Source organism: Chanos chanos, chromosome 15 (genome assembly GCF_902362185.1).
Source record: "Chanos chanos chromosome 15, fChaCha1.1, whole genome shotgun sequence".
In the NCBI taxonomy this organism is placed as follows: Eukaryota; Metazoa; Chordata; class Actinopteri; order Gonorynchiformes; family Chanidae; genus Chanos; species Chanos chanos.
In genome coordinates, this window is record NC_044509.1 from 8907875 (window position 1) to 8919865 (window position 11991).

The 11991-nt window shown below is 38.5% G+C and overlaps 1 protein-coding gene and 2 pseudogenes across 1 annotated transcript; 1 reads left to right on the forward strand and 2 right to left on the reverse strand.

Moving 5' to 3' along the window:
- Positions 1-1984: 1984 nt before the first annotated feature.
- LOC115828233 (trace amine-associated receptor 13c-like) lies at positions 1985-2992 on the reverse strand. Its single transcript, XM_030792188.1, has one exon. It carries the CDS (start codon positions 2990-2992, stop codon positions 1985-1987), a length of 1008 nt encoding a protein of 335 aa, XP_030648048.1.
- Positions 2993-8900: 5908 nt separating this feature from the next.
- LOC115828234 (trace amine-associated receptor 6-like) lies at positions 8901-9518 on the forward strand (annotated as a pseudogene).
- Positions 9519-11532: 2014 nt separating this feature from the next.
- LOC115828235 (trace amine-associated receptor 6-like) overlaps positions 11533-11991 on the reverse strand; it is a 1001-nt pseudogene continuing 542 nt past the window's right edge.

The following is an 11991-nucleotide window of genomic DNA, read 5'->3' on the forward strand; positions in this document are numbered from 1 at the left end:
AAATGTGAGTAGTGTTTGGTGACCAAGGTAGTCAGACCCTCAGGTGTGGACTTTTCAGAGCCAGTTTCTTGCCTCCAAGCCTTTAGAAATGTTGTCTATTGACTTCATCATTCTAAACTGAGTACATAATGGCTGCAAGAATTTGTTAGTAGTCACTGATGTGTTCTCCAAGTTCACACAGTCCCACCTCAGTGCTGACCAAAAGGCCAGCACAGTTGCCTATGTCCTTACAGAATGCTGGCCATACTCCTACAGCATAGCAAAGCAAATGCATTTGGACCAGGGTTGCAGTTTTGAGGGTGAACTGGACAAAAGCACCATGATCCTGTACGTCCCAGAGGGCAATGGACAGTATGAGTGGTTTAACTGGAGCCTCCATGACTTGCTCCATATCTTTCCCCAAAATAAGAGGAGAGTCTGGCCCAAACCACTCTCACAGGTGTTATCTGCTTATAATACAACAGTATATCAGGTTCCTCACCATACAAGCTTATGTTCAGCCTAAAACCAAGGCTCCCTGTGTGCTGGAGGGAAAGAGTTGGTTGGGGGAGACAGCTAAGGACTGGGTCTCCATGAATCAAGGCCATCTGGCATCAGTTTCTGTCCATGTGAAAAAAAAAAAAACATATGCCATTCTACATCCAAAAAAAAAATGTGTATATATAGACTTGATGTGAATGCATGATGTCTTGTGCAGTGGGTAACAGTAGGCTCGATGTTTCACTAACACAATTCGATGTGTAGATGCATCTATAAAGGGTGATTATGAATATAAGCACAGTGATACTGTACAGCCAGTCAAAGTGTACCAATAATATAGTAATTAAAGGAACACAGCACTAAAAATAAAAGCATGTCATGTTTAATTGAACATCGTTGAATGGAATTGTCCAAGCCAAGATTCAAACAGCTTCTCATGATAAATACTATGCAGTCACAAGCGCTTTTCCTGAAAGTGCTATTATGCAGGCATCATAGTGAAGGGGGGCACTCACCAATTTTAATATGAAGGGAATTTGATGTGTATTCATTTATAATTCAGTTTATGCTATAGCACGTTTATTAGGCTCTGCTTTATGTCATGGCAGTTTTATGAAGGTTACTAGTATGCTATATACAGGCATATGAAAATGGACCGGAGAAAAAGAATATTAAATAAGAGTTGTGAAGATCAGTGGATATCTGACCTCATCATGCAGTAAGGACCTGTACTAGGACTTCAACCAAGAACCTTTTTCTCTCAACTAATGTGTGCTCATCGCTCATGCGCCATGTTTCCTAGATGTACAATCATAGCATAATTTTAATGTAGCTGTAATCTGAGTGGTGCAAAAGCAGGTAAAGATGAAAATAAATAAATATCAAGTGTAATTACCAATAAACAAGAAGAGTGAAGTAATTAGCTGGCTATTTTCTCCTGCCAGGACCTTTGGATGTGGTATGTAAGCACATTATTGTTAGAAGTGCTGCTGTCCCACTCAACTGTTTAGTGTGGTTCTGAAGTAGCAGAAGATGTGGCTGGCTCACAAAGTCTCTTTATATATGTGCTAATGGCAAACTTTTACTACTATTAAAAGGTAATAAACCTGCTGCAGTGAGGAGAAAATCAGATGGATAAAATTTACGAGCTTACTTCATATGTTTCAGGAAACAGTTTGTTGTTCCTCTATAATGAAATGTGGAATTAAGGACAGTTTTCTGATTGGTACTTGAAATGAGTCAAGTAGTGTAATACTTCACAGCAATTGTTTTACATGGTTATTTTTAGAGGTTTATTTGTTTATTTTAATTTCTATTGTTTTCATTTTCTCATATTCTCAGCACAAAAAAACCCTCTGAAATAGGATGCACATTATTATTTTACAATGGATATGTTTATGAAAAAATGATGAAAATCCCTCTGTTCTCATATATATTTCAGATCAATTGAAAATATTGTTTGGTCAAAAGAATGTAAAGATATTTTATTGTTATTTGAAATATCCTAGTGTACCAAAGATATATATGAAGATGATGGCTCAAATATTCTGAGTGTTAAAGTGTGTTTCACTGATACCCTGAACCAAGGATAAAACAATGCATATATTATAGGGTTCATGCATGAGTTCATGTTCATAACCCAGGAGAAAAAACTGCTGTAAAATGATGCAGAACTAATGCTACCCTCAGCCAGAATGGAAATGTAAAATGGTACCCAACAGAGCATATAAATTGCAACAACTATACCTAAAGTTTTTGCTGCTTTCCTCTCAGACTTAGAAGCCACACCATTGTCCTCAAATGTGAAATTTACTTCAACAGACTTTATCACATTAGCTTGATGTCTTGCAATGCAAAATATCCTCATATACAGGGAGCACACAACAGAACATGGTGCAATTAAGGAAACAAAAAGGTCAATAACAACCCAAGTGAAGCTGATGATGAGCACGCACTCTCCGTAGCATGTGCCATGTGTCTCTGGATAAAACAAATGATTAAACAATATGCTCACAGAATAAAAAAGAGAACAAGACCAGCAAATTAATATACAAATCAAAGTTTTACCTTTGGTTACTAAAGAAGTATAGTGCAATGGATCACTCACAGCAATATAGCGGTCAATAGATATAAAAACAAGGTTGCCAAGAGATGCTGATATAACAATATAGCAAATCAATGGGTAAATGGAGCAAAACACATCCCCAAAGTACCAGCAATTTTCAATTAGTCGAATGATCTCCAAGGGCATAACAAAGAATCCAACAATCAGATCTGACACAGCCAGCGAGAGAATGAGCAAGTTGGTTGGAGTGTGGAGCTGCTTAAAGTGGGAAATAGAGATTATCACTAGGAGGTTCAAGAACACTGTTAACACTGACAAAGAAGCAAAAAATATGTACATCATGATGTTTTCTCCATTAGTCCGCACTGCCCTCAAACAAGAAAAGTTGTAAAATGGAAAGCAATACTGAATCTCATGGTTTTCTTTCACTGCAAGGGTGTTATCCATCCTGATCAAGTAACAGATTAGTATCAGAGGATGGTGTAGCCAGAGAACCTTCAAGATGTGTCGGTTCTGCATTTCAGCATCCTACTGACTTCCAAATTTACACTTTGTTTTATTCATTTTTATAATACTCTCCTCCCACTTATTATGATGAGTTCATTGGTCATTTTTAAGACCTCCCACTTGGCAGATTCTTACCTAGCAAAGGAGCTCCCACTTGGACAGATTCTTACCTAGAAAGGCCATATATCTCACATGTGCAACATATGCAGATGCAACAAAACCAAACCTTGTTGATCACAGATGTAATTTATTAAAGTATATGTTGTGCTGTCTTCACCCCCCAAATGCAGGGAGGCAATGCCATGGGTTCTGTTGTGTTTTCACACGTACACAACATACATACAGGACACAGAAATAAAGTTGACTGACTTTACTGTGTCTCGTTCATTCAATCATTACACTGTCTACTTTCCATATATCAATCAATGTATCAACACGCAGCCTTAACACTGTATTGTTGCCTTGGAGGCTCCTTGTACAAGTCCAATCACCACGTAGGCTCCTCCTCCAGCTCCTGGTCCTGGCTCCATCAGCTCGGAGGCTCCTGGTCCTTGCCCTGTCACCTTGGAGGCTCCTCCTCCAGCTCTGGTCACGGTCACTGCCATGGCTCCTGTTCCTGGACCTGACCGTCCAAAGCCTCTGGACCCCCTGTTCCCATCACCTGCTCTGCCTCTGGACCGCCTAGTCCCGTCTTCTGGCTTCCCTCCAGACTGCCCAGTCCCATCTCCCAGAGCCGCAGACCTTCAGCCTTGATGCCTATTCCACCTCTGGACCACCCAGCCCTGCCTCCTGCCCAGCCGTCAGGGTATTACTATCATTCCCTGGTCCCCCCCCCCCCCCCCTTTCTGGTCATTGTAAGATTTACATATGCACTTCCTGATCCCTTAGTTAACCATGGTAACTGAATCATCAGTTGCACCTGTTTTTGGTTAGTCTCATCCTGTTCTGTCGTGCATAAATATTCCAAGTCTTCCCTTGTTTTGAGTGTGGAATTGTGTTGTCAGTGTGTTGTGTGAACAAGAAATTTGTTCCCAGAAGTCTTTTGTTTCGTCCTGTTTATTTCTAATAAAACTGAGAAATCTTTACATGCATCCAGAATCGCCTTTAGTCTGTGACACACACCACTTTAACAGGGCTGCTTTTCAATACCCAGGAGGTCAGGCTTTACTCTTAAGTGCTGCTTTAAACTCGAAGTACTATGGTAAAAACAAAATTCAGACTCAGTTCAGACCCATTTTCTACAAACACCATGATGTCACTAGATTTTGCAGAGATTTCAGAGGTTAGTAAATGCAAGCATACAATTCCATCATAGCCATAGTTTAGTAGCACAGTGCTATCTACTCTGTACCAGCTCTGTAGTAACTTAGGGGGTACTAAAAAACACTGATGTTCCACTGTGAATGTGACTTGTTTTGTTTAAAAGATCCAGGTGCTACAATAATATGTTATCCTCTTTTATTATTATAACTTTATTTTATAAAAGGACTGCTACTGACTGCTTTATTGTTTTTGTTTTGGAATTGTACATACATAGTTCAGTCATTTATTGCCAAACACAACTCATGCCATTTTTTGCACATGCGTAGGTCATGGCTAGCTACTTTTATTTTATTTTATTAAAGAAGGAAAGCAGAAGCACTTTAAGTCAAAAGGAAAAAACAAATTTTATACAAATATAAAATGTTGATTTATTATTTAATGCCATTTTTTCAAGTCATATTATTTCTTTGTTTTTTAATATCATTGTAAATATCGTATCGTGGGCTTTTTACCATGGCATTGTTGTACCATGAGTTCTAGACCTTCCAGGTCTAGAAACCAGAGAGTCAGTAGCTTACAGATCGATAATTGGAAGCAGGGCATTCATGTAGAACTGCGGCAGGGACTGTCAGACATGGAGTTGGTCCTAAACCAATTCTTTTCCTATTGTAGCAGCTACTGGAAGCTCTGGTTAATCAGCTGTGGCTGTGAGATCACTAAGTTCTCTATGAAGAGATCCACATCATGGCTTCTGTAACTATCAGTGGAATAAATGGTGACATGTAATTTGCCTGGATTGCAGTAGGTCACAATCCAAAGGCCAGATGGCTTTGAATGCAAAGCAGACAACCTGTCTTCTTAACACTGGTTCTTAGGTGACAGTCTTCAGCCAAACAAACTGACAAAAGCTTATGCAGTATATATACAGTATCTAGGGCAGGGTTTCTGTTAACCAGTAATTACCGGTTTTTGCCTGTTAAAATTTATAAAAAAAAAAAAAAAAAAAAAAAGAATTAATCAAAAACTTGCCAGTCAAAATGTCTAGTAATAATGCTCACACAAAATGTTGCTATTACGAAGGCTACCCCTAAACAGGACATTTGTGTTTTGACAGTGAAACAGCCTATTAACAGCCTACAGTACTTTTTTCCCCAAAAGGGTGCACTCTTTTATTGTGCGATACATGCTACTAAGCCCACTACTGTTCAACTTTGAAGTAATTTATCAGTTGCCTTAGCCTATTCATAGCACACAGCTAGCTATGGCAATACAACCTTGAAAAGTTTTTCTTCAAAGATAGCAGTAAACCTACCAATACCTCTGACTCTGTGCCTGATGAGGAAATCCCACATACTTCAGAAGCTGTGGGTCCAGCGGCAAAGAAGGTGAGAGCACATTTTAAACCGAAGTGGCAGAAAAAATTGTGGCATGGTTTGAGCACAAAATTGTGATGTGGCTTGAACGTAAAACTATCGACAGAGTGGACAAAATGTTTTGCTCCAGCTCAGGGAGGAAAAATGGCCTCACAAGTCATCCAATATGAGAGCGTCAGCCTTCACAGATCACAGCCAGTGCCAAGGTCACATTTTCACTCAACACGGCACAACAACAAATGCCTATGAAAAGTTATATCGACAGCGCCAAAGCACAGATCAGCCATGAGCTGCATTCCCAATTACAAGTTGTTTCACATGGCCAAAAATGACATTCCAGGTCACCAGTTCAGAGGAATGGTTGGTTTACGGAGGGCAGTAAGGGTACTGATTTTGAAACAGATGGCAGCATCTACAAGTATAGCGAATCCTTGTGTAATATGGAGAAGGCACTGAAGAGTATTATTATGAGGCAGCTTGATGAAAATCTGAGGGGCAGTGAATTCATTGGAATTATCACTGATGAGACTGTCAGTATTACAGTGGAAAATAAATTAATTGTATATGCCAAAATTGAAAACAAGGGCAAGATTGAGACGTCTTTGCTTGGCAATCACAATGTGCAATCCTGGAATTGTGCAGTGCATGTCTGAGAAAGGGGTGGAGGAGCTGAGGGGAAGAGGAGTGGAGTTATCCTAAGTCATGGGCCTGGGCTCAGAAGGAGCCAGTGTGATGACTGGGAAGCGTTTTTGAGTTTTTGCTCTCTTGAAGAGAGAGAATCCCTTCTTGATTCAGTTGCACTATATCGCACACTTAGCGGCACTGGCAGCTGGAGATGCAGCAAGTGCTGTGAGTCAGGTAAGCACATACAAACGCACTGTGAACACAGTCCATTCATTCTACAAGCACACCGCAAGTAGAACGAATTGCCTTAGTGAGCTGACAGCGACACTAACCAACAAAGACGCGACCAGTTTGAAATGGCCAGGTGCTGTCCGTTGGCTGTCCTTGTATTATGCAGTGCAACGCATTAAAAGCGATTGGCCTGCTCTGGTAATGAAGTTGAGTAATGAAAAAGTGAACAGAAATACCCAAGTCCGTGGTATTGTAAATCAGATTCAGCAGTACTCTTTCATTGCCCTCACCCACACACTGGCTGATGTACTTCCAGTGATAACCAATTTGAATTTGGTTTTTCAAAAGGAAGATGCCAGTCTTGGCAGCATCAGTCCAGTCATGCAAGCATGTATCACAGGTCTTATGCAGTTGAAAGATGAATTTGGCCCAGAGGAGATGGAATTCCAAAATGATCTTCAAGATGGAAGGTACAAATATTTGGGAGTGACACATCTAAATGAAAGGTCCATTCAGGCTCACAAAGATGTTCAGCATATATTCTGTTCTCCACTCCCTAACCTCCCTCTCTTTACATAGATATGTAGGGGTTTCCAGGCCTGTAGACCATACTACCCATAATTCCCTGCTTGACCCCATCGGTAATCTGAACCCATCTTGTCAGCTTTCACTGTAACGTTATTAGATACAGCAATAGAGCCAGATACCAGACACAGTGATGACGCAGTTTTCGCCATAAAACCGCGGAAAATTCCAAACTCTCACTCTCCAGCTCTCTTCAATTCTCCAACTCTCTAGCAGCGACTCGCTCTAGCAGCAGCTCGTTAGCAGCGGGTGTCTCTAGCGGGTGTTCCTGCCTGCATAGAGAGACTCCGTTACTCCCTGGCACTGGAACTCTCAGGTGAGTGATCCTACCTGGAGAAAGAGACACTGTTTCTCTGCCGAAGAAAAGAACAAGGAAACAACGAAGCGAGACATTTGTACAGTCAAAGTTTTAATGTACTTTCTCTTGCGCAGTTGTGATTTTAACTGCAACCAGCTAATTACACTGTAACGCACTAACGCACACAGTGTTCGACGGAAGAAAAGACGACCGGATCCTTTTTTATTTTCTTTAAACGTCGACGAACTAAATCAAGAACCCTTCAAGATCATCGGACAAGCAGCAGAGCCCCGAAGATCTTCAAGCGACAAGGAAAAGAACTTCTCCCTGGACCTGCGAATCGCACTGCTCATCAGGCCGCCAAAGAGGCATCTTCGGTCGCCTCGCAATGAGCTATTCAAAGTAAGGCTGGCATCTGGGCACACTTTAGTCTTAAGATTATATGCTGTTAACGTGAGGGAAGTGTTGTTATTGGAATTCTTTTAAGATTTAAATGTACACACTGTATTTCATGTACAATGCGATTTTTAGCCGCTTGTTTTTTTGTTTTTTTTTGGTTACAACTTATGAAGGATACATCTGGCATGCATTCTCTCTCTCTCTAACTCCCTTTTTCTGATTGCACACCTCCGACATTGGGATCGCAGTGTGACTTAAGGGTTGGTTAGAGTTGTTGAGTTTAGGGCCTACTTGCTCGAGACTAGCTCTCAAGTTAGAGATTCTTTGTTCTCTCACACACATGCACTTCTCGTTGCCCATCCCCACTTGGTGCCTAGCACACACGCTTGCGCACTACATCCTCATACCACACATACCTCTTGCCTGTGCGCCTGCGCACAGCCTCTCTCCCTCGCTCCTCCTTCTCTTTTCCGCAGCTGGACACACGCGCACATACACGCACGCTCCCTCTCTCTCTCTCTCTCTCTCTCTCTCTCTCTCTCTCACACACACACACATCTCTACTCTAACACTCATTCAGTCCTACACTGAATACTTGTACATAGACTCATCTGCATTATATTACTATTTACGCTTTGATCATTCTATTTGCTGCTGATTATTGATTGTACCATATCAGTATTAGTTTGCCAAGTAGTATTGATTATGTTAATAAATAGCATCTTTGAAATAAACTGTTGTCCTGTCTGTTTCTGCTGCAGTATTCACTGAATGCCAACCTCTGCCATCAAAGTACTCCCAATTACCTTCATCAACCTGGCTGTGTATGAGTGTTATGGATTTAATATTGTAATTGTAATACATTAGTACTGCAATACTCTCTAAGACTGTAGCACAGTGTTACAGCTAGCTTATCCCATTAATCTTGGTTGTTTAATTAACAAAATATTGAACACCCAAATTAATGGTTAATAAATTATATTAGACTGATTTTTATGAGACTGATTTATTAATCCTGTCACACCTACATCTTTTGGTGCCCTTGTGTTAGGATTGCAATTATACCTACACATAAATGGAGTTCACAATGGAAAAAGAATATCAGACAATCCACTACTGTTTTCCGATGCTGAACACATCTTGCAAAAAGGAATTTCGATCAAAATCTGAACATATTTTCCTGTACATCTTTTTTTTCATTATTGTCAGTGTGCACTGTATTTGTGAACCTTCTAGTGATTCTCTCCATCTGTCACTTCAAGCAACTCCAAACTCCAACAAACTTTTTCATCCTTTCTCTTGCTGTGGCAGATCTTTTTGTTGGGATTTTTGTGATTCCGGTTGAAAGCATAAAGTTTGTGGAGTCATGCTGGTATTTTGGGCCAGTTTTTTGTTTTATGTTTCAGCTAATTGTTTACACTGTTGTCTCAGCCTGTATGTTACCCATTGCTTTACTCCTCAGTGGTAACCGTTGGCAAAAGTACGTTTTGCATTTGTCTAAGCTGGTCATGCTCTCTCATATATAATCTGATACTTCTTTATAGCAATAACCACAGCAAGCATGAACAGGAGACAGTTTGTAAAGGACAGTGTGTACTTTTCATTACATGGGGAGTTACTGATGTATCTTTTTCCTTTGTTTGTCCTTGTTCTGTTATGATAACTCTATATTTGAAAATATGTCAAGTGGTGAGATACCAGGTCCAAGTCATTAACTCTGTAAACACAGACAACAGATCCAGCATTGTGGTCAAAACTTCAAAGAGATCTGAACGAAAAGCAGCTAAAACATTGGGTGTTGTGGTTGCAGTTTACCTGCTTTGCTGGATACCTTATTACATTAGTCTACTAACTGAAGATAGCATTTCATCTTCATCTATCATTACATCTTTTTTTTCATGGGTTCTGTATACAAATTCCTTTGTAAACCCTCTCATCTATGCTATATTTTATCCTTGGTTTAAAACATCAGTGAAGCTCATACTACAATTAAAAATCTTTGAAAAATCATCTGCATTTTTAAATCTGCACTCAGAAAATGTTTAATGCAGCAATTAGGTCAATATCCTTATAAAATGCACTCTTAGTTAAATGCCCAAGTTTGTATTGGGAAAACACACTTCCAAAAAATATATGCAAATTGAAAAATCAATATTAGTGAAATTGAGATGCAGTACATTCATAAATTCTATAAAGCTTTCTTGACAAGTCACTGTTCAAATTATACCAAACAAGTGCTGAATGGAAGGTGATTTCTGGACCTGTAATGTACATGTCAGTTGAAGTATATGCCTTCACCTTTACTGAAGAGGATCTCAATGATCAGAAATAAGGTCAGTTTTACACCATTAGTCACTTTGCTCATGTCCATAACTTAAGTTAGAAAATACAGAAATTCAGAAAGTAATACATAACAATACAGTGAAAAGCACCTCAGTTATCAACAAGTTCTGTTATAAAAAAAAAAAATCCTTGCTTGACAGAGTTTCAATTTCTCTAGAATTATGTACATTAATTGTGCTGGCAATAAATAAATATTGCTGATATGTTGTTACAAATGGACGGTCTTATCTCTTTGAAATGTGAGTTTTATGAGACTAATAATCTAAAATTACACAATAATACTCAGTCATAAATTATTATGTCACTTCACATTGATATAAATGTTTCTAATTAACCAGATGATATCTAGGCCTACTACATGAAACATGGCATGACATAGGCATGTCTTATTATCCCTGTGCAAAAACACAGACTGTAATCATGCCACTCTTATAGTGCTAGGTTATGTTAAATTTAATAGAGTTTTTCATTGTTCTGATTATCCATAATGACCTGAATATTTTCAAAACTGCCACAAGAGTGTTTTCTCTTCTGTGACTTATGAAATGTTGATGCAATGTAAGGGTGAATTCCGTGATTTAAGCAATACAATTATGTATAATCATACTTGAAACTTTTTATGAGTTCATGAGTTCATTTTCATGTGCCTAGTTCACAATATTTTTCCACTGCTGAGGACTTTACATATGTTGAACTCTCAACTAATGATCAAAAACCTTGATGGTGTAAAACATGGTACTCAGCCTGAACACTAGGTGAATTTGTGATTCCCTGTCCTCAAGTCAACAGACTGACATTCATTATATTATATTTATTCATACCAAATAGCAGCTGGAGGATATTTAAAACCTATAGAGCACTAGAACATTCTCACATCTTAATAATAATAATAATAATAATAATAATAATAATAATAATATTATTATTATTATTATTATTATTACACCATGAGTGAGAATCTCAGATAATAAGAATATAATAAACAATATAGCAAATGTCCCCGTGCTTCGCAGTACAACAGAAAACATGCAATTCAAACTTCTAATGTGAAGTCTTCTGTAAGCAAGAAACATTTTTCTAAAATGTAACTAAAAAATGCAAATTTCATTATAATTAAACAATGTCAATAAATACTGCTTGTAAGTGACTGAGAAAAAAGACATGAATTATGTGTAGTGTGTTTCGTTCTTTTTTTTTTTTTTGTATGACCCTACTTTTTTCTCCATCTTATGATTTCAAAACATGATTTGATGTTATTGTGAGTGAGACAGAACAATTTATTACTGCATTCAGGTGTTACTTCATTTTACTGAAAAATCTTTTTTTTTTTTTTTTTTTTTTTTTCATTTTGTGATTAATTAAATTTACATTGTAAATAAATTGCTGTATGATGGTGATGAATCAAATATTCTTAGTGTTATAATATGTTTGGTTGATATTTTGAAACAGAGATAAAATAATGTGTAAATAAGTGGATCCATACATGAATTTACGTACATCAACCACAGTAGAAATGTCATGACAACCGATTCAGATGTCACACTGCCCAAAGAAAGAGCATTTATATGTAATATGGTATCCAACAAAGTAGATAAACAAAAACGACAATACCTAATGTTTTTGCTGCTTTTCTTTCAGACTTCAGTAGGGTTAAACCTTTCCCCCCTACAGAGACCCCAGTTGTTATGGAGTTAATTACCTGGGCCTGATATTTTGCTACACAGTATATTCTCAAATATAAAGATATTACAACTGAACAGGGGGAAATTAATGAAAGGATAAGGTCAACAATAGCCCAAGTGAAGTTCGAGACAAGCAGACAC